The sequence below is a fragment of the Nicrophorus vespilloides genome, unplaced genomic scaffold, assembly GCF_001412225.1.
Source record: "Nicrophorus vespilloides isolate i.1.1-1 unplaced genomic scaffold, Nicve_v1.0, whole genome shotgun sequence".
In the NCBI taxonomy this organism is placed as follows: Eukaryota; Metazoa; Arthropoda; class Insecta; order Coleoptera; family Silphidae; genus Nicrophorus; species Nicrophorus vespilloides.
In genome coordinates, this window is record NW_017096696.1 from 26777 (window position 1) to 52405 (window position 25629).

Below are 25629 nucleotides of genomic sequence, written 5' to 3' on the forward strand. Positions count from 1 at the left end.
TTTTTCAATAAAGCTTCCTTTTCTCCATTAGTTTCCATTTTAAGTGCATCCAATTGGATTGTGAGATTTTTAATTTCTTCAACCCTAACTTCGTATAATACCTTAAGCTGATTCTCCATATCCACATCTCTATATTTTTGCTCAAAGTTGCAATCATGTGTTGAGATGTTTGTAGAGGAATTTACTGTACTCTCATCATCATAGTTAAATTCACCTAAGCCATTTTCTAAAGCATTTTTCACCTGTTCTTATTTAAATAAAATATTCAATTATCTTTTTTTTTGTAGAATTACCTCTTCCTGAATTCTCATTTGCTCTTCCAAATCCTCGTCCTCCTGATTTTGTAACACATTTTGTAAATTGATGCTGCCTGTTTGGAACATACTAATTCCTGGTGTATCTTCCATGCTTATTATTAAATATAAAACAAATTAAAAACTATTTATTTACACTTAAACGTTTGAATATTTCAAATAAAATAAGGTTATGTTTAATGCAACAGGAATGAATTCACAAGTCATGAAAGATTTATTGTATGGCCCACTAATGTGGCGCAGTCATCGAATTCTTAGTACACCGGTAGCACTTTAGGAGGCGCCAAGCACCAAATAATTTAAAAAATTGTTATGAAATTCCAAACAATTTTACTATTATTAACATATAAATCTTTATAAAACCAACAATAATGTTCAGAAAAATTATAATTATTTCATTTGAATAATTTCTAAACAATGCAAAAAAAATATAGTTCTGAAATAAGTTTAATTCATAAGACTGCATAAGACAATGCTTCAGTTTAGTCTGTAGATTGTTATGAAACTAATTTTTAAACAAGAAAAATTGGTATAAAGAACAGAATCAGATGTAATTCCCAAACATATGTTTATACATTTATACCAATAATATTAACAATATTTATTAAATCTACTACTCTACAGTGTAGAGTCTATGCAATATTGTATTTCTTCACTATTTCCATTATATCACATTTTAATGTCTTCAATTTACATTTCAGGCATTAACAAATGTTGAATAATTAATCCTTTCATTCTATATCACTATATTTATATAAGGTACAGTTATTAATTTATTAAATGTAGGTATTGTATCGTAAGTATTGGTTAAATCATAAATAATAAGCAAAAATACATCACAAAGCTACATATCCTCAGTGGTGGAAATCGCAAGCCCGACAACCGAAATCTCGTCTATCGAAATCCCGGCTGGCTCAAAATCCCGACTATGTCAAAATCCCGACTATATCAAAATCCCGACAGTGTCTTTCATTATTATAAAATTCTACAATAACATTCGAGTCGGGATCGTCGGGATTTCAATAGACGGTCTTTCGGTTGTCGGGCTTGCGATATAGACCCATCAGATATGTAGCTTTATTTTGGTGTAAGGTTCCATCAGCAGCACTGTAGGAGGCGCCACTCGATTTCCAAAGTTGCGAGGGCACGCCACACAAACATGTCTTTGGTCACCGGCCACAGGTATCAAAAATAGTTCATATAACAGAAAATAGATGGTGGTATTTCAAATGAAAATATTTTCAAAAAACTTTTAACAATTATTTATTAACTTCTAAAACGTGTTACTTTTGTATGCATTTATTTTTATTACAATATATTATAATTACATAAAGAAATTATGGTTAGATATATATTTGTATATATAAACGTATGAGTAGCACATAAATATAACAAATTGCTAAGCAAAAAGAGAAAACGTAGTTTTTAAGGTGTTTAAATTCTCATAATTCAGCAATTTAAAAAAATGCTACCATATATACAGATCTATTAAAAAAACAAACAATATAGTGTTATCAAACAGAAACATGTCAAAAAGGATACCAACATATAGCACAACATATAAAAATACACATTATTTGGCATACTTTTCCCACGCATATATATATAATTCACTTAGAGATTACAAAAAGAAACGATTACTCTTCAGATGCGAAATTAAGACTGAATGCACAATAATTTTCCCTGTTATTATTTCTTTTAAATCATGAAAACATATATTTACAGCTACCTCAACTTAAAAGCTCGTTCGGCCATTAAAATTGCAATACATCAGAAGTGCTACATAACAAGAAATTAATAGAGAAAACGGCAAATTTAATAGATTTCAATCGTCGCAGAAACTAATCGCACAATACAATATTTTTCCTTCCTCATTCATGCAAGTCGAAAATAGCGGATAAAAACTCTGCAAATGAAATTTTATATGACTAGTTGTTAAAATTAAACAAACAAACAAAAATACTTCCATTGGTTATTGTGCGATTCTTAAAACAAATATTTACAAATATACTTTTCAGAGAAAGCTAAATTAAATAATTAATAAAAAAAAAATAAAAAAATGGCACTTTATTATTACTAACAAAAATAAAATAACGTTTTGAAAGCATAAAATATTCTTTTATAAGGGAATAAAGAGAGAGCAAAAATAGACGTTTTCGGTATATACAAAGTAGGAGTAGTTATTAGGTTCGCGACAGATTTCTTCTGAATAAAACAAAAATAAATATTAATAAGTTAGGTGTGTTAGTTAAAAGATATGCGAAATAAGGAGTTTATAATTATATAAAAAAATGTAATGTTTCAAACACTGCTCAATAAATATATGAAATGCATTTCCAATTTCTTTGCGTTTTTTTATAACTGCCTTATATAGTTTATACAACACTTTTTTTGCTAATTTTATTAGCAACAATCTCATAAAAACATTATTCTAATTGCCAATTACATGAATTATCATCGACGAACGAGAAAACGAAGAAATTACGTATGTGCAAAGATTTTTTTTTCAGTTTCACAAATGTCGATTAGACCATCCAGAGAATCAAGTACGTTTATATACTTATTTCACGTCGAACAAGTATATATCGCATCGCGATAAAAATAAAAACCCCTAATAACTGTATATTACAAGACAAACAAATTGCCGTAAAGATTTACATTTAAAGCATTTCATTTGTTTTCTCAAAGCACTCGACGTGCATCGCAATTGAACAAAAAAAATAACAATTTAATTGCAAAAATAATATTTATATATATATATAACAACGTACACTGACGAATCGATGATCAGCATTTGTTGTTGTTTTGTTTGTTTTCAATTTAGAAAGCATAAATTTACATTTAACAAAACAATTAGAGTAAACTTCAGTTTTCCACCAAAACACACCACCCACCTAAATAATCATAATTTATTAATCAGATAACGAGCATCTTTGCAATATATTGACCATATAAACTCCTCGTTCTCAAATCATCTACCGCAAAGTCAAAACTTCCCCTTCCCCCCTTACTATTCTGGCAGTGAAGAAATGCAATTAATAAAACCGATGAACAATATTGTAATTAAAAATAATTATCTGAGCAGCGTTATAAATAAACATAATCAAACATGTTTTAATAACATTTACCGGACGCCGACGGCACTAGCTGGCGTTCAAATTGCGAGTATTTTTCGATACTAACTTATTTTCCTCCTTCTCGATATATAATCTTAGCAGCTTCAACTTCGATCCCGTTAAGGAAACTATGTGCTGCGCTAGACGCTCCTCGCCCACGGCTCTGTGAAGCGCCACCATGCAAAATACGGCGCTCTTCCGCACGGAACTCTCTTCATTCTCGTTCGCCTATAAACAAAAATATAAGTTAAGCAACTATCTCTTTGCATTAATAAATTGCAAATACAATACCTTAACTAATCCTGGCATAATTATGGTCAAATGTTCGTCCGTAATGTCTGCCTGGTGCACATCGATCATTTTGGTCAGCATTTTTATCGAACCGTCAATTTTAGGATAAGTGCTAGTTTGTATCAGCGGCGATAACGTATTCACGAGGGTGTCGAACGGAAATACACTCATCGCTGCTGCAGTTGCGTCCGCTGTCTTCACCACCTGCACAAAATTAATCATGAGAGAACGTAAGACTTTTCCATTTTCTATCAATTTACCTCTCTACTTTCATCCAGGTAAGCCTCTAGGACTCTCAGTGTCAACAGTTCGATAAACTTCTGCCAGCACGGCTCCAATTTGGGATTCTTAAATATTTCTGTTAAAATCTGAAGCACTATAACTTGCGACTTCACATCTTTCTGACTCAAAGTATCGATGAGTATCCGCAATAATTTCCTAAAAATTGTGTATCATAAAAATATTCACTTTAAAAAAATATCCATCTACTTACTTGAAGTTAAGTATAATCGATTCCACGTTTCCTTGTTTAATAACGATTATCAACTTTTCGAGTAGTTTACGCTTAGTCTTATTTGCTAAAGGATTATCAATTAAGCAATATTCTAATATGTTCGTGACCAGTTCATCTTCTTTTAAATTTTCTGAAAGCAAGCATGTAAAGCAAGTGTTAAATATACGGAATATGATGGATGATGGCTACTTACCCATTTGATCGTAACCATTTGAATTGTTGTCGTTGACTCCGTTGATGGACGAATGAGTACCGCTGGTAAGTCTAGCGGTGTACGAGGCACCGATGTGAATCTCATCCATCTTTTCCTCGATGGCCAGTATTTCAGTCTTTATGTCATTACCTATAGACATTTGAGATATACCTGAGTCTTGTGATGTTGTATCTCTATCACGGTCCAATTTTGAACCTGTAGACGATTTGAAATACTTTTATTGAACTTCAAATTTAACAACGTCAACACTTCCTCTAATTTAATCCAAGCACAGCCAATCAAATGAATTACAATTATTTTTTTTAATGGGTATAAATCGCGACGCGCGGAACGATCTTAATATTTAAATAAAAAAAATGAGAATGGACTTACCTAACGTTTCATAACTATAATTTTGGATTTCAGCCGTGGTTCTCTGCAGGCTCTTGTAGATATCCTCGTGGTTCATAGTGTCGTTGTGTTTTGCGGTCGCGGTACTCGGCGATAGGGCTTTTATACCCGGACTGCCGATATCGCTTCCTGAAGAATTTTTTCGCATGTGACTGTGAACGATGCTTGAGGCTACATCTTGTTGTTCTTTGGGGAAGTCAGCCAGCATCATTGTAACTTGCGGCGTGTTGCAATTCCACAAAGCCACGATGCAATTCTGTAAGTGAATTCGTCAGTTGATAAATTGTCACGGATTTTTGACAGTAACATCAGTTACCTTAGCTGCGTTCCTAATATCGATAGACTTTATGTCCTGGGCGTAATTGATAATTTTTAAAAGGGCTTGATTCGCCGGAGGCATGTTGATCGACTGCCCTGGCTCGGTGACATGACATAGGGATGTCAAGAAATTCAATACGGCCACTTTAACTTTGGTGTTGGGCGTCTGTGCTACATCTACCAAGAACTTGTACACATAATTGAGTTGCAGCTGTATCGGAAAACTCTTTTTGACATTGTCCAGAGTGTTATTTAACTTCGTCTGGGCGGACATCAGAAGATCAGTACCCATCTTGTAGAATATTCTCTGCAGTAATACATACAGCCAATCATGTAATTCTTGCTTATGTTTTCTAATCAGTTCGTTTATCGTATCGAGGAAGACGCTCAGGCCTTTCGTATGCGAATCCATGAACATTTTGGTGAAGATTTCGGTTATGTGCTTCAGTTCACCTGGACTCAACAGGTTACCATTGCTTAGGTAAATTCTCAAGGATACCAGACCATCCTTCCTTTCCTGCCATATTGTGCTCGCACAGTATACAATTATTTCATTAATATCCTGCATAATACAAACAATAATTATCAGCATCATCCTTTCTAAAAATATTACTTTTTGAAAGTAATGCATACAATATCAAAGTCAAACTACAGGATAAACTAAACAAATAACTAAAAAAAATCATTTAACACTAACAAGAGTAATTGTTTGTTGAATTTGTACTTGAAATGCATTTTTTTCTGTAATTCACATTCAATTTTGAGTTATAAAATTTGTAAGCTGTATAAGCTATACTTACATGGCAGGGTTCCCACAGTTCCCTGCTACTTAATCGCTGCTGTGAACCACTCCAAGAGTATGACTGGTACAGAGAGTAACATTTAACAATTAGCACAAGCCACACCAATTAAAAACTAAACAAAGTAATAGATCTATATACGCTCTAATTAATTAAATGTTGCAATACTTATTATTAATAAAAATGCAGTTAATTTGAGTATATTTTCTCAAACAAACAAGCAAAATAACAAATTTATTCACTTAAAATTGTAACTAAATTAAACTTTTTTTTTTAATATTACTAGTTAATGTCGAAGTTATCATAATCAGTAATTTATATAAAAAAAGAAAGAATTAAAAAAGCACTAATCATTTTTAACTCTTTGATGGTCGTTCGGATTCGCAATGTTCCGTCTTTTTCTAAATAATTTTCTAAGAAATGTCAAGGAAAGAGGAATTATCCTCTGTTTGGTAGGTTGATGTTGATTCTGTTGACGTAGCTGTCTGATTAAGTTGTCTAGAAATTTGTTGATTCTAGAAATTTAGGAATTTTTGGCCCCTCAAAGAGTTAAATCATAAAATATGTATCATATTCATTATTTGTTCTTTTGGATACTTCCTACTTTCAATATAAGAATATTATTATTAATATCTAAGTATAAATCACTATAACCATTAGTTCTATTCAAAAAATGTAGACTACAGATTTATAGAGAAAAAGTATACTTGGTATACAACAATAGAATAGTTATTAGATAGTTTAAGGTAAATATTTTCTTTTGCATTTTTCTAATAAAAATATAGTATCCAGTATTTTAACTGTATATTGTAAGTTTTAATAAAAAAAGTGTAATTTACAGAAAGCAAAAAAGGTAATTACAATTTAAATGGATAAGAAGCAAGCAGAAGTAATGAAATGCGTACTTTAATTGCACATGCGAATATTTTAAAACTACTGTAGGTACTGACTGTATTAATGCAAGATAATTGATAGAGTATACTTACATCGCTCGGCCTTCTGTATGAATCAAACGATCTCTCGGAGCACACGCTGGAAGTCTCAGAATCGTCAGAATGATTGTCCAATGAGCGTAAAGTCGAAGATCGCAAATTTCGATTGTGATAGTCAATTGAATCGCCCTGATCGAAGCTCTGAAAGTTTAAGATTAATAAAAGCTGTTGAGATAAATGTACAAGCAGGTTACTTACCAAAGCATCCGCAAGTGCGCTTTCAGCTTCGCGACTTTGTTGAAGAATCTTCTGGGCCATCACCGGTCTAGAAGACGGACTCATAGGCGGTCTGTCACTGCTGCTTCTCCTGAATCTACTCAAAGTGGAAACTCTTGTAGGACTGGCCTCCCTTGAAGTGTCTCTGGATCCGGCAGTGGATCTCGGTATACCAGATGAAATCCTCCTCGGCCTTGGACTGTTATCTGTGCTGTCCATGTTATGAGTCCTTCCATATAGGTAAGGTAGTCGAGAACTAGGAGATCCAGACCGACTCGTTGCTACACAGATAAACATTAGTATTACCAAACTGTGTAATTGGAAATGCAATTTTGACTCACGTTGCGAATGCGAAACGCCTTGATTCCTGCTCCTCGTACGGCCTGTTCTCTCAGGCGATTGCATTGAAACAACGTCGTGCGTCTTCCGCGGGCGCGCTATAAATTTTAAAATTACAAGTATAGATATAGGATTCAAATTGACATCCAAATGTATGCATTATGTTAAAAGAAAGGCAGTTTAGTCATAATACCTTGCTGTGCATTCTCTCCACCAGCTAAAGACATGAAATGGAAAATAATTGGAGTTAATTTAGATTATTCAATACGTTTTGCTGGGTTAATCTACGAACTGCTAAACTACAAAACTCGTTCCAAAATTAGTGCAATTAACTTTAATCAAGCAGTGCATATATTCTTAATTAAATTCATTTGGACTCACGTAAACTCGCCGTTCCTGAACTGATTTTCTGCCGGGCCATTGCCGAATACTGTGCCCTTGTCTTGGCCCTCTGCGCTGCTTGAAGATCGATCGCCGAGTTGCTTCTGAATCCCTTCTTGCCGCTATCTACAATAATTTCAATTCCCATTAGTTTGTTGAAGGACAAAGAAGATACATCTGAATAGAAAATTAGTTTTTTTGTGTCGCTTAAATTATGGAAAGTCGGTGAGGATTACAATATGATTGGTGTTGTTGAAGCACTTGAAGCTACATACTAGAAAGCACGGGAATTCCGCTCCGCTGTCTGCTGTAGCTCCTCGGCAGAGAAGGGGCCCTTTGAAGGCCGCCACTGAGATTCTCTGTGCTGCCTAAATAGAGCATCCGAAAGCAGCAATGAAGGAACAAAAATAACAAGCAATCTCGATTTGTGTTAGATTATGGACGAATCAACGAACAGAAAAAGACAATGATTATATACACAAAGAACAAAGTTAAAGAAATTGCGAGACATAACATATCTAAATCGTATTTGCATTGTTTTTCATGTAAATTACCGTCCGTGTCTAAATAAGGAATTGTATAACGATAGCATATTATTACAGTATTCTATAATAGGTTTATAGTTTTCTACTATTTTTTTTCTCCATATACATATAGAGAAAAAAAAACTTGTTTAACCGGTTTCTACGAAATACACGTTACATAAAGAACTCGCATCAAACGTGCAATCTTTAAAAATCACACAGAAAATTACTTCTTTTTTTTTTGTAAATAAAAGGACTTTGCGTTTATTAATATCGATTGTACAAGGTGCAGATAAATCAAAGATTACCTGTAGAACTTTGCGTCGACATCGGTGCTCGGTACTGCCTGGGCGTTCTCAAGTTTCCGGTTTGCGCCAAACTTCCACTAGATGAGCTACTGGATAAACACAGTTCCCCTTGGAGTGCTTTCCTGTACGTGGGCTCAAGGGATTGAAGAAGCACCTCTGCCTGTTCCGGGAAGTGATCTCGAAAACCTCTAAATGCTCTACAATACAAATAAAACTATAAAATCTAATTGAAACTTATGAGAAGAGATTACTTACTTTCTGGAGATAACGCGAGCTTCCGGGTCCGCATCGGCAATACCTTTCTTCACGGATTCCTGCAAAATGGCGATGTGCTTTTCCAAAGGATTGGTCTGCCAATTGCTCAATATGTAATCGAGAAACTCGCAGCAGCTGCGACGAATATCCTTGCTCTTGGAGTTCTGCTGATTAGACGTGATAATAGGAATCAGTCTCGGACCTTGTGTGTACTGGATTATGAATCTCAGGCAAGTTACACCGGACGTGGAAATGATCTGAATAAAACAAATATGTAAATGAAAATGGAATTCTTCGAGTTATGAATGGTTTAAATACTTTGGCCGAATTTTGGATCAGATTAATTAGATTGTTCAGAAGACATTCGGCAGCGTGGTCGAATCTGTTCCCCAAGCTCTGGGCTAAAAAGGCGATCGAGATGCAAGCCTCTCTGACGACCTGCGAACGCAGATCTTTAATGGTCGCCTGTAGCGCATACTCCATACTCCTGAGATTCGTATGGAAATCATCGTAATTTGTTGCACCGGCTATAACAAGCGAACGTAATTTCTTTAACTGAAAAAGAGAGAAAAACAAGTTAAATGACTGTAATGCAAGATACCACTGCTTCTTACTGCATCAGTGCGTTTATTCCAATCCTTATTTGTATCGGAGATGATATCTTGAATGGATTTCATGTGATCATTGACTTCCCTATGGGAAAACAGCTGCAACTGAGGCACTTCGTCGAAATATTTAATGAATAGTTCTTCATCAACAGCACCAGCTACAACAACATAATATAATTAATACACATAATAAGCAAACAGAAATTATTTAGAAAATTGACAAAAAATGTGTATAAAGAAGAAGGGATAGAAGCAGAAGTATTAAAACATAACTTACAGACGCAATTCTTGCGGATTGAAACGGATCTGCTAACTGGAACTATATGTCATGCCGAAAATAAAATTAATATCAAAAATTAAAATAAGCGAAAATATAAAAAAAAGCGTAAAGTTAGAGCAAAATATGTTAATAACAAAAAAAAATGTTATGCGATTTATTACCGGAGTTGCTTCCAGGATTGGAGGCAACGCTTCGCGAATTTGAAGTACTACGCTTCATCGCAGACCCCAATGCGGTTTTTCGTACAGGAACTATAGGCTTTGGCATGACCAATTTGTCTACATCATCTGTCCCAACTGAAAATAGAATAGAGTAAGCTTCATTTTTCGGCTAATTATGTTCTGAGACTCACTGTCAATTGATTTGCTCGTTGGAAGAAGTTCTCCGGAAGCTTTGACTTCGTCGAAGCGCGCTAGCAACGCCGGCAATCGTGCAGCCGGCACTAAGTTCCTCTTCTGAATGTCAATCTTCAGCTTATCTCCTACGTGCTTATAAAGATCGACGATGGTAATAAAAGCGGTGTCCCTTACGGTCGACGTAGGATCCGAAATCAATTTAACTATATGCGGTATAAACTTGCTCAAAGTTACGGACTGTGCACCATGTCTGAAATAATGAGAATTATCGCACTTGAAATTCAATCGAATACTACACTTCTTGGTGCAACTGACTACTACGGGGGGAGACTTGCAACGAGGATGCACAACTTAAAAATAAGTTTGCTTCTATTTTTAATAAATGAACTTAAGTCAAGTTGTCAAAATGCCAAAGTCAGTGTTAAATGTTAGACGGTCTCCTAACAAAGCCCGGGTCGTTATAGATAAATAAACGGTATACTCTTACTCATTGATAGTATTCACAAGACATCTAAGGACCTCCTCCCGAATCTTGGCGTTCTTGTGCGTAAATCCAGGGGTCAGCTTTTCGAGAAGTGCTTGCGGCGTGATGACCTCTCGTTCCAGAAGCTTCAGAATCAGCAGCTGGGCTTTCTCTCGCACGGTATCGCGCGCGTCTCCCAATCTATCTATCACGCAGGGTAGCACGGTTTGAAGGTACGGTCGGAAGTCGTAGCCTAGCCTATCAACCAGATAAGTCATAATCTCGATTCCATTGCTGGACACCTACAACAATAGCAAAATGAACATTAAAACCAATTTGAGAATCGATCAACTATGAATAATTATTATTGCTATTTATTGCATATGTTATTTACCAGAGGCGCGGCTCCCTTAAATTACATATGGCGTAATCCATTCTTTAATTATTAACAACTACTTCAAAAAGTTAATTCAAGTTTAATGCATAGACCTTTTAAATATAATAAGTAGGTTAACCTAGGAAAAAGTATCATAGCATATCATTTTCAAAGTTCCAATACAAATTTTACATAAATCAAACAAATATCATATTTATAATGTTAATAAAGTAATAAAAATTGTATTGTTTTGAATTTTAAAAATCTACATTTAGGGCGGCCGTAGCCGTGTGGCTAAGGTCGTCTGTATCACGAAAATCTGATACGAAAGGTCGTTGGTTCAATTCCGAAAAATCAACAAAAAATTGTGGTGGCTGTTAAACCCGAAAGAGGTAGAAATAGGGCCGGAGAGATTTATATCAATAAATTTAAAAAAAAAATAAAAATTTACATTTCTCACCTAATTATTATTTAGTTTAACAAACGGCACTAAATATCTCACTCTTGTCGAAACGCGGATGTCGCCGAGTTGTGGGAATCATGGACTCCCGGAACACCGAAAAAATGGGAGTAAACTGATCGGGCACCTGGTGCAATTGTTTCCCAATGTTAAATGTTAAAAGCGCAAGAAGGAAAAGAAAAATGGTTGCTCTCGCATTGCTCAGTGGGACACACACATATAGCGACTGACTACCTGGCAAAATGTGGGCAGAACAGCCATAAAAGTATTGCTTTATTAGTCACGAATAACTTACAATATCTCCATCCAATCGAATAATTAAAATTGCAAAACAATTTTACATTAAACATTTGAAATATCTATGCCAGATTTATCGGTCAACTGTTGTCTCACTTACAATTACAGTTATGTATTAATAGTATCTTAAATATTCTGCATAAAAAATTGAACTATGATAAAATAGGTGATTTAAATCAAATTAAAATAAATATTTCATATTTCTGTTTCTACATTATACATAAATTTAGTAAAATCAATAAATTAAATTAAAAAAAAATATAATTAAAGTTACAAGTATTAACGCCTATTTCAATATTTATCTTTGTAATTCCTGGATCAGTCAGATAAACAATTTGACGCCATAAAAAATAACATATTGACGAATAGTAATTTGATTCATATAAAAAAAGTTGAAGTAATACATAGCAGATTATAAATAAATTTGATTATACTGCCATTTCATAGATTGAAGGTCTTACTTAAATCTGAAATAAAAAGGTGATTAAATGAAATAAATCTGCTTTTCGAGGAATGTACATCTAATAAGAAAGTAATTATTGTGTAATATGTGATAATTTCGATTTGACTATATAGGTAGTTTTTCATTTTATTGTTAAATGCCGAGAAGATTGGATTCAGTTACTCGTGTAATTGATTAATTGTGTGTGTGATTGCTGAAACAAATGGTGACATCATCCATCCAAGGACTCGTAGAGAGAACTCCTAGTGAATTAGGCTCAATTGAGATGGTGACTTCCGACTGTGCTTAGTATAAATCCAATCTTATGTACATGCCTATACGACCTACCTATATCCAACTGCTGCAATTTGTTTCGAATTATGTAATTCTCGAATGTAGGAAGTTTCGTGTGCTTCGAATCCGCTTTTATTTTTAGAGCAACGAGAAAACCCGTTTGCCACAAACAAATACGTATATAAAATATATTCACAATAATGATAATATAAACACAGGAAGAAAGGTAAAATAAAACTACCAAAAGAAAGAAAGAGTAGTTCAGTATCCACTGCCCTGCAGCTACTTTCTATAAAACAAACAACTAATCCGTTTTCCATGCATTTTTCCGCAACGTGTAACAAAGGGAATGCAAATTAACCAAACGCCAAAAGTATAATATTAGTATATAACAGGTGTTCCCCAAACTTTTTCGGTTTGCGGTGTCCTTAATATATCGGAATTATTCTGCGGCGCCCCAAATCAAAACATTGATCTATCTCAGGACAAACTTTATGTTAATATATCAGAATTTTCGCGTCGGTCCTGTAGTATAGAACGGCGCCCGTGCGCTCAATTTGAGAACCCCTGGTATATAATGCCAGAAAATGAAACACAAATATATAAATATACGGAAAATAAGTATTCACAGTTGAAGTGTGTATGCAAATCCATAAAATTCGACTCCCTGTATTTTCATCTTCTTTCATCATCAGATAATGTAAATACTAAATAAGGAAAACATTATATGGATGTTAAACATATATTGTAAATATTTATATTAAAGGATACATATTTAATAATTATGTGAAATAATATCTATTAATCTACCTGCAATCTGGTGGTAGCTTAAATGGTAAGTAATGCACTAGCAACTCGCAGTGCGAGCATTGCACATATGTTCTGGATGAGTTCTGTGACTTTTGCTCTATAAATAAGAATCTATTTGGAAACAGGAGACATTTCGGAAAATAAAAACACGGTGCATTTATCCCCGTTGCTACGAAACGTGCTTCGGACGAAGAATATGCTCAGCACCATCGGCGTCATCGAGATCTCTTCCATGGAAAATCCGCGAGGAAAGGAGCATATGCCGTGTGCATCATGCTCATAATATTCGAATCAAATGATAGAAAGGAATAAAAATGAGACGACAAATTGAAAATAGATTACGCACGTTGCGTTATCATATTCGAAGCCTTTCTTTGGAGTTATGCAAGTGCAGTGACGTTTTGAACGGACACTTCCCGATCATAACAAATAACAAAAGTTAAAGAAAAACAAAGAAAGTGTACACATATAACTTGAGTGTGGAACGGTTATTACTGTTTCTACTGTTTTCTTACATATAGAATAAAAAACATTCAAAATAAAATAAGAACATATTGATATAACTTAAGTCAGTAATATTTTTTAGCATGCAATGTTTTTGAGTTTATTGCAATTCATAAAAATAAACATATTTAGAAGTAATTAGAAATATCTTCTCCTTTCTTATATATGCACAGCATACAATGGAGATTACAAAAAATGCAATACGAGTTGTTGTATACAAAATCTTTCGATTAGAATAAGGATACATTAAAATATCATTTTTTAGAAATCCAAGAGATTATCAAAATGTCTACTTATCTTTTTTACAAAATTAATATATTAGAAAGGAAAACTAAAACCCACATCTTATGATAATTTTATTGCGTGTAGAAAGCAAGAACAAGTGAATGTCATCTTTCAAAATTTCTCTATAAACACCTAGTATTATAAATATTGATTCATTGACTATTAAACACCAGACAACTTAAAATTTGTTGAAGACAATTGCGCTCGCTTCTCGCAGAGATTAGAGGCGAGACAACGAGGTATTCAAGTTTATGACAAAAAGGGTATTACGCCCGGCGAAACTATTAGTTTAACAACGTCTGTCAACTATCGTAAGATATGGGTCAAGTTCGTAAACGGGAATCAAAAGTGATCTACTATTTTACAAGAAGAATAAACAGAGAAAAAATATTTTACAAATTATCATTGATCACATTAAAAATAAAGCAAAATATTTGACTTAGGCATTTTTGACTACCTAATTACATTAATATTACTTTCACTTTTTTTAATATTGCTATAACATACAACAAATGGGATTAAAAGTCATTTTAGGCGTATTTACATAACATTTAAAGTTGACTTTTAAATTACATTTAAAATCACGTTGATTCACAGAAAATTAATAAACTGTATTTCAGTTTTTGAGTGTATTGAAAACTAATCACATCATAAAACTAAGAACTTAGTAAATACAAAAAAAGACATGAAGAAGACGCTATCTTTTCAATAGTATATACATTTAATTACAAACATAATAATAATAAACTCACTTATATAGAGGACGTATTTTAATCGATATTCCAAAATTATATTATTTATTACTGATTCACCTTCCCGAATATAATAAATACAACAAAACACTGATCAACGTAAAGCCTAGGTCTTCTTAGAGGTCAACGCAAAGTTAATTAGTATAAATTACGCCTTTGACTCAATTGAACGTTGATCGTGTGTCGAGAAGTACTAGAGCGTAAAACAGTCTGACGATGATGTTTTGATTGACAGAAATCCTGCGCATTCAGGTGACTTCCCCTATCGCGTTGGCACCTCGCAATTTCCATGTAAAACGGAATGAGAAAGAGCACAGGATCCCATTTAAAATGCAATACATCCGAGTAATTGCTACGGGATTAGTTATTCATCAAACGCTTGATCCCATTACAAAAATAATACAAACACACTTCCGTCGGTTTCATGCAATGTTTTCTATTTGTTTTGTACACATGCTTAATTATAAATACGAAATATAATCGTGGATTATGTAGTCCTCGTTACTTCCAGGTTTTGATGAGATTTCAGATTCATTTATCAGAATATTATAGCTTTTAACGCAATTATTTTCACTACTCAAAAATTATACTGTGAACTGTGTACATTAATTCATTTTAATAGTAAAACATGAAGCATTTATGCATATACTATTCAAATTATATTAATTATTTTCTACCCACCTGCTTCAAATGTACTTATTGAACTGCAGTGGAACGTCACTTAACGAGAATAATCCGTTCCAGAATTTCTGGATATTTACTCGTATAGTGAAACAATTTTCTCCATATAAAATAATGTAAAATAATATGATAATACCATGCCGCGTATTATCATATTATATTACATTATTTTATATGGGGAAAATTGTTTCAGTACACGAGTAAATATCCGGAAATTCTGGAACGGATTATGCTCGTTAAGTGACGTTCCACTGCAATAAACAAAGGCGGGAATTACCTGAACATATCCAACAGCAATAAATTGAAATTTTGGTTACGATGAACGTCAGCTCTGACCTAAGATTAATAAGCTATATTTAAACATGATAAATCGGATATTGTTGTATATGGAATAATTTTTTTTATTATTAGAATACTCAACATCTTGTTGCTTTGAGCAATAAATACAAAGCAATATCAAAGAAGCACTGGATTGCTTAATACCCAATTTCACAGCATAAACTACTTAAATGAACGTACGAACGATACATACGTTCATTGGCATTCGGCCGAATTTAAGTACATTTACTATCGTATTCAATTCTAATTTATTCCTTCATTTTGATTGCTTCTTAAAATTTAGTTTGATAAAATAATTATGCAATTTACTTGTTGTTATTATTCCATTTTTAGAGTATTCGATTTCTCATTGCCAACTTTACGATTGTTACTCTTTTTTATATTTGCACTACTATTTCTAATATAGTTTGATTATTCAATAAACCTATTATTAAACATCTTAATGGTTTAATTTAATTAATACATTTCTATATACATTATTTTTTTAAATAAATACATATCACACGAATTGTTGAAAGAACCTTTAAATTACATCACATGGTTGTTTCATCATAATCGTAAAGATTTCTTCAAACATCTATGCCTATCTACAATGGTAATATGGGCAGATGGCTATGACAAGGCGATGTTTTAACAATTAACATTTCTCCATTTCAAGTTAGATATTAAATTAAATGAAGCTCAATCCTATGTGCTTTTCCGTTCGAACGTACTTATAATTTGTTATATAAAAGTATACAGAAAAATGTGCTCTATCCGTTACAACAATAAATAATATACGAACCACATACAGAGAAAACAACCAACAATTTTTAAATTAAAAATAAATAGAAAACTAGTTCAAATAAAACATATTCAAAAAACGCTGTAACAAATTTCAACGAATATTTTAACAACAATACAATTAAGCGCTTCAGTTGAAAAATCAAGCAGTAAGATGCTTATGCAAAATCGAACGACTGTGATTTGATTATTTATGTGGTATTGCGTCACGCTACTTAAATATGTATGATCCTCATTACTCGGAGAGTAGTTCATATGCAAATATGTATATAGATATATTTATAATGTGTACTTTTTTTTACAATCTGTCGCTAAGAGAAAATTAAGTCATGTATATTGAAAAGTAAGCAATAAGTAAGTCAAGAATATTGTACTCATCAAGTATATGTAGTTAATAATTTTAATGGTAACTGTTTAAATTTTTTTCCATAAAACCTTAAGTATTATTTATTACTTTTTATAGTTAACTCTTAATTGTATTTATTTGTTGAAATTTTATAACTCAAATCATAGTAGATATAATAAAATTGAAAAGAGATCTGTTGGAACAAATTTGTAAATACCTTAAAAATGCATGCAGTATTACGTGTTCATGAATATTCCATTGCAATTTTTACATCAACTGTATTCAGTGCTTAAAAATAATATAAAAAAGATTTCATATTGTATATATAATAATAAAGATTTCTAAATTACCGCATTTCTTCTAAGCTTCAAGTGTGCACATATTAAAGTGCAGCCATATTTTCTTAACGGATATTTTATGCATTCAAGAATTTGTAAACGAACGTGCATAATATATTCGCATCATCAATTAAAAAAAAAGATAATTCTGTCTAAACAAATATGTTTCGTTATTTGTATAATCTCGAGGCGAGCACTCCAATACAATGCTCATTGACAGAAACTGTCGTCTCACGCTACTTTTTTGAGCAGTTACGGAGGTAGTCTTTCAAAGTCTATTAGCCAGATGCATTTTCCATTGTTATACGTAGTGTTTCTATATACTTCCTTCATACAAAATGCAATAAAATCATGAACGAATTGATTGTCCAGAATCAAAGCCATTATAAGCAATTATGATACAAATGCGTATGCAAATAAGCCAACTGAACCCAGGAAACATTATTCTGCATAATTTGAATAGCGCGCCGTGCATGTACGCGCAAAAAAAATGACAGCCCGTATTCAATGAAAAAGATACAACTCAGTACTCGCGAAGTACGATCTAATAAATAATATTACATAGTGAAGTATCTCAATCTTGCAACAAATATATTTAGCCAACAATAAATATCGGCAAAATATATTGAATAAGCTGTAATTCAATCAACCAAAAGTTCCAGTCGGTGCAGTTCGAGCATGCATTTATAATGTCTCGTTGTATCGATTCAACAAACTTTCCCGGTAAATACATCGCAATATTACATTTTTTTTTTCGTATAAAATAGATATATTAAATAAAGTTCTATGAAATCAAAAAGAAGACTAGTTTCAAAGATAAGTTGCTCTTGGATTTGAGCCACTGAGAATATCGTAATGCAAACTTGATGTAAAGACCCATGACGTAGTTGTTGAACACATCTGGTCTTATACAATCTACTTAAGAGAAAAGACCATTTGGGTAACTTAACTGACTGTTATTAGCATATATTAATAATAGCTAAATCCAGAATGTAGCTTGAATCTAATTTTGTTATATTGGAATATAAACATATGGCTATAATCTAAAGAATAAAAAATAATAGGTCTAAAATGAAATCATTGTGTGGTTAACCAGATCTTTGATTCAAAAACTTGAAACCACAATTTTGATTAGAAAAAGATTTAAATAAAAGGAGTTTAATACTAATAATATATTTAAAATCATTGAATTATTTATTTGTTTTTTTTAATTATAAAATATATGAAAAATTAATTTCACGTACAATTTGACAATAAATTAATCGTATGATCTGATTAATAGCAATTTATAGAAAATTGCAAACTTGTAGATGATAGTAAAAATAAATATGTATGCATCACAATCTATTTGCAGATTACGTAAGGACAACGACCCCAATTCAAGTAAAATATATTTGATTAATAAAAATATTAAAAAACAACAAATAAAATTGTTTAAAAATTATACGACCGAAACACTTGTTACTATAAAACTAAATCATCATTATGCAATTTAGAATTTCGTTTCACTTTTACTATTCACTTAAAATTCTTTTTATGACGATTCTGAGTATTTAAAAAATCTTAAAGAAAGATAATTTAGGGGGCAAACACCTCTTATGAGAGAGTTTAAATATGAGTCATGTTCATAATGACTATGGAAAGTCTATTATAAGAAATATAGTATACGTTATTATAAATGAAACAATTCAGAGTATCATTTAGAAAAAAAAAATTATGTAAAAAAAAATCAAGATGCAAACTATTTACTATATTGAACGCAAATAGTCACATTCAAAATAAAGGATTACCATGTTTCTCTTTAAAGATGATCAGGATTAAATGTTATATATCTTTCAATATTTTAACAACCATTATTTCTTCTCAAACCTTCACAATAAATTTGGCTCTAAAAAATATATTGATAAAATAGAACAAATTCAATTATTCACATTTCTACACCATTAGATTTATATTCAATCTATATATTAATGTTAATAAAATCCATAATTTAAAATAATTTTATGTATTTGTGTTAATCTTATTTATTGAAAGTAAATAGTTATTAATTAACTATAATTCGTTGCATTGTACGTATATAATTCGATCATTGTTTCGTGCGAAACGCTTAACCTTGAAATGTCCCTGTGACCCTTTAAAGTTTGCTCATATATTTACACAATCATTTGCAAGTTACTTTTGATAGAGACATGTGTTTGATGCACGATCGAAAAATAAATCTTTTACAATAAGAAACCATACGGCCATATTAACTCAAATCAGGTTTTGTTTCTATAAGACATTGTTTGGAAACATATTCCTTGGCCTTAGTTTAAGCCGGTTGCGAGAAGTGACCTAAATGAATGTATTTTTTATCGCAGCACGTGAATATGCGATGTGATGAATATAACATAACAATTTTATGTTGTAATTTGTTGTTATTATTTATAAATAAAGAACGAATGTGAGCCAATATTAATTGTAAAATGTTCACAAACGAGGATAAAAACAAAGACAATTACAGTTTCATTTGGCGTATGTTTACTGCATTGGCTCACCACTTAGCTAAATTACTCTCAATTTTCTTAATTAAATATAATATACCACACCTAAATTCTTCGCTTACCATCACTGTTCATATAATACCAGGCGTTGAAAACTTTCCAAAGAGTAAAGACATGCATTTTAAAAGAGCATACCTAATTTGATAAACCGCGTTTCAATATATACAAGAAAAAAAGATTGAAAAGGTGGACATAATGTTAATGCACCATTTATTGTGCCATGTAGGCATGTGTATAAAAATATTCATAATAACGACGTCATAGGTAACAATATGATCTTATTTGTGTTATTGAATGAACTCCATAAAGAGTTCAAGAAGAAAGGTCATATTGCCATTTCAGGCAAGAACTAGAACCTCTTTACATTAAAGCAATACCAATGTGATGTTTACCTTATAATTACTGCTCTGCATCCATGGTATTAGCCCATCAACAAGTTGCCCAATATCCTGACATGTGATGGGATTAGATGGTTCAGCTAAGAAAGCCAGCAGATCAACACCAAGCTGCTGTCGGAACTTTGTGTCTGCTTTAGGCAGATGGGGCAGGAACTCATCCAAGTCCGTTGGACATCTGTATGCCATTTTGGCTTAACTAAAACAAAAAAATATACAAAATCAGATCCAGCATCTAGCACTTTGAATTCTTAGTGCATTATCATGGAAAGATAATCATTGTTGCAAGATAATAATAATAAAATTTATCTAATTGATAAGGTCAATATAACATGTTTGCAATAGAATACAAACTCATTTGAATTATGTTTCAGATGAATATCAGATGCAGGGATCTGAATGTTTTCATGGATTATTTACAAACAGAAATCTAAGTGAAAATATCATGTGTTACAATTGCTGGTTGTCAAATAAGGTAGATCTGAAGGACGGGCTGAAATAATGATTGAAAACTCGGGAAACCTGTATGCAGCGAATTGTAAATTTAAGGCAGGCAGTAAATCCGATAGTAAATGCGGCAGACGATCGAAAAAATCAAGAAAAATAAACCGCCTTAGCATCCTCTGGGACACGAAAACGCTTCAAGAAAGCATAAGATTCAAGTGGCGGTTCATGCGGCAGAAACTCGTCCGGCCAATGCAATACTCACCAATTAAATTGTTCTTATTAACATGGACAGTAAATTATTAACGGGGACACAGAAACAAACACTGTTTCGCACACAAATTCACGAACGATCTGAAACAATTTCCACCAAAGCTCAATCAGCCATATTACTTTTTGACAACACTAGCCAGGACACGAACCCTTATTGCACCATATAGACCATATAGGAATTGTCAAATTGTCAAGTAGGTTTAACGATCTTCTTTACCCACTGTAGAAGCAGGGTTGCCAACCTCATACTCACCGTCTCATAACAGTTTATACCTTTATACTTGCAAACATTTGAGCATATGATATGAGTGTTTGAGACTGGTTGTCAATGGCTGGTTGAAACAAGCAAGCAACAAGCCACTGAAAACAACAACATAGAACTGATCGTAATCTAGTTTGACTTGAAACCAATAACTAATAAAAATAGTGAAAATGGATCCTGCCTTGCTGAGGGAACGTGAACTGTTCAAGAAAAGAGCCATCGCAACACCAACGTGAGTAAAATTTTATCCAATATTTATACTTATAACCTACCAATGTTTTTAATTAAATATTGTTAAATTGATCTAATATTGTCTATTCCTGTGTTTGTATAGAGTTGAAAAGAAGAAAAATGAATCCAAATCAGAACCACCCAGAGATGACAAGAAAAAGTCGAAGACTTTTGTCAGCACAGCACCTAAGTTAGATATCAACACGTAATTATATAGTTCATAAACTTTGTGCACAATTCTAATGTTACTATGTTTATTTAGATATAAAACATCATCCGGAAGTTCTCAATACAGATTTGGTGTTTTGGCAAAAATAGTTAAACACATGAGAACCAGGCACCAAGAAGGTGATATGCATCCACTAGCTTTAGAGGAGATTTTAGATGAAACTAATCAGTTGGATGTTGGCGGCAAAGTTAAACAAGTAAGTGATTAATGTCAAAGTAAAGTTTAAAATTATTATTTCTTATATATGCTGTTACATTACAATTATATATATATAGTGATTATTATATACATAAATACATTTAAATGTATTGCATTGCTATGGAAAATCTCATTATTTTTATAACATTTTGTAATTGCAAGCATATATTCACATACATACTATTTCTTCCTGATTTTATAATAATTATTATTTAACAAATTATGGCATATTCAAGTACAATATTCATACCATTCATTGGTAGAAATAAGACTTATCATTTAAAATTATTGATAAATTAAATAGTGAATGAATTTATGCATAAAATATATGTAGACATTTTTTTGTTACTTTTATAATAAGTGAAATTACAAACTCGAACAACAAAAAATATATATAATAATAATCTTCCAATTGTTTGATTCACAATATATTACGATTACGTTAAATTTTAATATTACCTTTTGTGTGAGAATATAAAATATGTTTTCTTTCTTTAAGTGGTTGCAAACAGAAGCTCTTCAAAATAATCCAAAAATTGAAGTCTCGCCGGATGGCAAATTCTTATTTAAAGCACTATTCAAATTGAAAGATCGCAAAAGTCTGCTAAAATTGTTAAAGCAGCAGGATTTGAAAGGTTTGGGTGGTATTTTGCTGGACGATGTTCAAGAATCCCTGCCGCACTGCGATAAAGCTTTGAAGGTGAGTGCATCATGCAATGTTGTGAATTATATCGAATTTCAGTAACTGTTTCTTTTGTACCTCAGGTACTTCAAAATCAAAATGAAATTATTTTTGTTGTTCGGCCTATGGACAAGAAGAAAGTTCTATTTTATAATGATAGGACGGCGTCGATGCCAATCGACGAAGAGTTTCAAAAGCTCTGGCGATCTGTCGCCGTGGATGCAATGGACGATGCGAAAATTGATGAGTATTTAGAGAAACAGGGTATCAGGTCGATGCAGGATCACGGTCCCAAGAAACCTATGGCACCTAAAAGAAAACGTGCCGGTCAAAAGAAGCGGACGTTCAAAAAACCAAGAGACAACGAGCATTTGGCTGACGTCTTGGAAACATACGAAGATAATACGTTAACCCAAAAAAATACTGTTTAATAAACAGATTTATTTGTTTCTATATATTATTTCATATAAGTTATAAAAAAAAACTTGACTTTATACTTTAGTTTGTAATTGTATATATTAAATAGAATAAAAAATATTTTACGTTACACACGCTCTCGTAATTTTTGACTCGCTGTGAAACAATTTAGATAAATATTTGTGGGTGTTACAGATAAGAAAGACATCCGGAGTATGGGATAAAAATTGCAAAACAATAAGTTATTAGCGTTCAACATGTCCGGATCGTTAAGACTCTTAATTATAATAGTGGCTATTTATATGCCTCTAATTGAAAGTAATCCTAGGGTGAAGAGAATTGTGGGTGGATCTCCAGCGCAATTACCGCCTCCAGATGATCCACGAGTGTTCTTAAGATTTGCTGCTAAATCGGCATATATTAAGGGTGTTCTTGATACTCCGCATTACGTTTTCAGGGGCATCAGATATGCGCATAAACCGAATGGCAAAGATCGATTTCAGGTAAATATTATTTTTAGGTTTTGAAAATTTATATATAATATTAATTGCTTCAGAGACCAAGGCAGTACTTTTTGGAAGGAGATATTGATGCTACGAAATATCCTCCTGCCTGTTTGCAGAATATTCCAGGTGATAGCAGAATTATCGGAAACGAGGACTGTCTATTTCTAAACGTGTTTACTCCGAACCTTCCAGATGGAACCGAAGGTATTTTTTAAGTTTACTTTTTATTATCGTTTATAATATATTACTTATTGTATGTATTAGGATATCCTGTTATTATTTGGATTCACGGTGGTGGTTTCCGACATGGTTCTGCTTCTCAGTATGGAGTAAATGCTACATTTAGATACGTTTTTTGTATATTAATTGTAACTTTGTAGATGAGGAATTTGGTTGGACAGAAACTGGTTTTGGTTGCTATTCAGTATAGATTGGGAACGCTGGGATTTTTGAGCACTGCTACTCCGGAGCTTCCGGGGAATGCAGCATTATGGGATATGGCTGTTGCCGTGCAATGGGTTCGAAACTATATTGGATTTTTTGGAGGCAATCCTCATAGAATTGCAGTAATGGGTCAAGGAACTGGTGCCAGCAGCGCTTTGATGTTAGCATTGACGACGATAGCTCAAGGTTCTGTCAGTGCGGTTGTCGCAATGTCTGGAACTGCAGTATCTCATTGGGCTTTAGAAAATAGCCCTGCATTGACTGCCGAAGAATTGGCACAGTACCATGGATGTCCAACCAGTTCGATACTGGTGATGTTGAAGTGCATGCAAAATTTACCGCCTGACAGTATTATTGAAGGTGATTATCAATTGGAAAGAACGAGATTAAATTCTAGAGGATTCGTGTCCGGGATGAACGGTTTGCTGGGATCTGCACCAAACGCAGAAGGACGATTTGACGGGCGGAGTTTACCAGCTGCCATTGAATATCCACCTATGGACGAGATGACCAACGGAAACATTCCAAACATTCCTTTGCTTACTGGAGTTACTAGAGACGAAACCAAAAGAGCAGTGAATGGTATGTTTTCTAAATCAATTAAGCTATTTAATATGTATTCTTTATGCATTTATATTTAGGTAAATACAGAGAGGAAATTGTGAAAAAATTGCACAATATCCCTAATTTCCTGGATTATGTTTTGATAAAGAATCTGCAAAATTTCACAACAATAGCGAATAATTCGCTTTTGGGAGGTTTCTTTAATATTTTGGAACCTTTGAAATTTAGAAACTACGTCCAGATCGAGAAAAATAATGTGTTGGAAGGTCTGTCAAAAATATCTCAAGCTACAGGTAATATTAATTAATATAAAAAAAATTGGTAATAAAAAAAATATATTTATATTTGCAGTGGATGCTCTTTTCAATTTACCAGCTTTTCTGACCGCCGATCTCTGGTCCAAGAAGACTTCGAAAACCTACTTGTACAGCTTCGAACATGTCGGTAAGGCTAGAAAAGGACGAGATTTCCTGAAAGGACTTTCCCTAATTGGTAATCAGACAACTAACGACGATTTTGTATCTCATGGCGATGATTTAGGATATATTTTTGAGGCAAGAAATTTAGATGGTACTCCTTTGAATGACAAGCCAGAAGATTTATCTGTAGAGGATATGGAAGTCCGCGAAAGATATACGGCTATGATAGCAGAGTTCGTTAAAACCGGAGAAATTACAATCAACAACAAACGCGTGCCCTCGTTTTCACAAGATAATAGTTTCATCCAGATCAGTACTAAACCAAAGATAACGAAAAATTTCCGATTTTGCGAGATGGGCCTGTGGGCTGGCCTCGCGCAGAGATTGCAAAGCAAGACTTGCCAGTTTTTGAACGTTATTGATTCATCTATTAAGAACGTCGAGAATCTGTTCTTTGATACAGTTAATTCAAGTAATATTAACAAATTGGTGCCGACGATTGACAATACGCATAAGAAAATTGGCGGAATTGTGAATAAAATTGATATATTGAATATTGGGAGGAGGCAACAGCAAACAACCAACAACATGATTCCACCACTTGGCTTCTTGGGTTAACAAAATTTATTTATCAAC

At 33.0% G+C, this 25629-nt stretch overlaps 3 protein-coding genes across 13 annotated transcripts; 2 read left to right on the forward strand and 1 right to left on the reverse strand.

The window, feature by feature from the left end:
• Positions 1-2671: 2671 nt before the first annotated feature.
• LOC108557922 (CLIP-associating protein) lies at positions 2672-21264 on the reverse strand. Of its 9 annotated transcripts, XM_017914653.1 has the most exons (25): positions 21191-21264; positions 21034-21122; positions 20322-20523; positions 10704-10981; positions 10213-10466; positions 10022-10156; positions 9858-9899; positions 9587-9738; positions 9291-9527; positions 8973-9229; positions 8718-8914; positions 8161-8253; positions 7886-8011; positions 7698-7721; positions 7507-7602; positions 7148-7446; positions 6944-7090; positions 5958-6020; positions 5156-5719; positions 4822-5095; positions 4429-4644; positions 4215-4365; positions 3982-4159; positions 3722-3925; positions 2672-3658 (listed from the first exon to the last, which is right to left on the reverse strand). In XM_017914653.1, the coding sequence occupies exons 3-25, from the start codon at positions 20511-20513 to the stop codon at positions 3458-3460; spliced, it is 4380 nt and encodes a 1459-aa protein (XP_017770142.1). In that variant the 5' UTR covers positions 20514-20523; positions 21034-21122; positions 21191-21264; the 3' UTR covers positions 2672-3457. The 9 variants fall into 9 exon arrangements, with proteins under 9 accessions (XP_017770142.1, XP_017770146.1, XP_017770144.1 ...); XM_017914657.1 differs by having other exon boundaries at positions 4429-4578; positions 21034-21193; XM_017914655.1 differs by lacking the exon at positions 9858-9899 and having other exon boundaries at positions 21034-21193.
• A 58-nt stretch (positions 21265-21322) lies between these two features.
• On the forward strand, positions 21323-23104 carry LOC108557924 (general transcription factor IIE subunit 2). Its single transcript, XM_017914663.1, has 5 exons — positions 21323-21535; positions 21638-21739; positions 21797-21959; positions 22461-22661; positions 22727-23104. The coding sequence occupies exons 1-5, from the start codon at positions 21474-21476 to the stop codon at positions 23072-23074; spliced, it is 876 nt and encodes a 291-aa protein (XP_017770152.1). The 5' UTR covers positions 21323-21473; the 3' UTR covers positions 23075-23104.
• Positions 23105-23314: 210 nt separating this feature from the next.
• LOC108557926 (carboxylesterase 4A-like) lies at positions 23315-25627 on the forward strand. 3 transcript variants are annotated; one of them, XM_017914668.1, is made up of 7 exons: positions 23315-23563; positions 23617-23770; positions 23831-23895; positions 23947-24592; positions 24652-24867; positions 24926-25066; positions 25115-25627. In XM_017914668.1, exons 1-7 carry the CDS (start codon positions 23318-23320, stop codon positions 25609-25611), a joined length of 1965 nt encoding a protein of 654 aa, XP_017770157.1. In that variant the 5' UTR covers positions 23315-23317; the 3' UTR covers positions 25612-25627. The 3 variants fall into 3 exon arrangements, with proteins under 3 accessions (XP_017770157.1, XP_017770158.1, XP_017770156.1); XM_017914669.1 differs by having other exon boundaries at positions 24926-25018; XM_017914667.1 differs by having other exon boundaries at positions 24926-25627.
• Positions 25628-25629: the final 2 nt, after the last annotated feature.

Coding starts and splice junctions, on each gene's coding strand:
- LOC108557926 (XM_017914667.1), top strand. CDS start 23,318: ATGTCCGGATCGTTAAGACTCTTAATTATAATAGTGGCTATTTATATG. Junction 23,564..23,616: donor ATGGCAAAGATCGATTTCAG/GTAAATATTATT, acceptor TAATTGCTTCAG/AGACCAAGGCAGTACTTTTT. Junction 23,771..23,830: donor CCTTCCAGATGGAACCGAAG/GTATTTTTTAAG, acceptor TGTATGTATTAG/GATATCCTGTTATTATTTGG.
- LOC108557924 (XM_017914663.1), top strand. CDS start 21,474: ATGGATCCTGCCTTGCTGAGGGAACGTGAACTGTTCAAGAAAAGAGCC. Junction 21,536..21,637: donor AGAGCCATCGCAACACCAAC/GTGAGTAAAATT, acceptor GTGTTTGTATAG/AGTTGAAAAGAAGAAAAATG. Junction 21,960..22,460: donor TTGGCGGCAAAGTTAAACAA/GTAAGTGATTAA, acceptor TCTTTCTTTAAG/TGGTTGCAAACAGAAGCTCT.
- LOC108557922 (XM_017914653.1), bottom strand. CDS start 20,513: ATGGCATACAGATGTCCAACGGACTTGGATGAGTTCCTGCCCCATCTG. Junction 8,915..8,972: donor GCTCGCGTTATCTCCAGAAA/GTAAGTAATCTC, acceptor TTTGTATTGTAG/AGCATTTAGAGGTTTTCGAG. Junction 6,021..6,943: donor CATACAGAAGGCCGAGCGAT/GTAAGTATACTC, acceptor TCTCTGTACCAG/TCATACTCTTGGAGTGGTTC.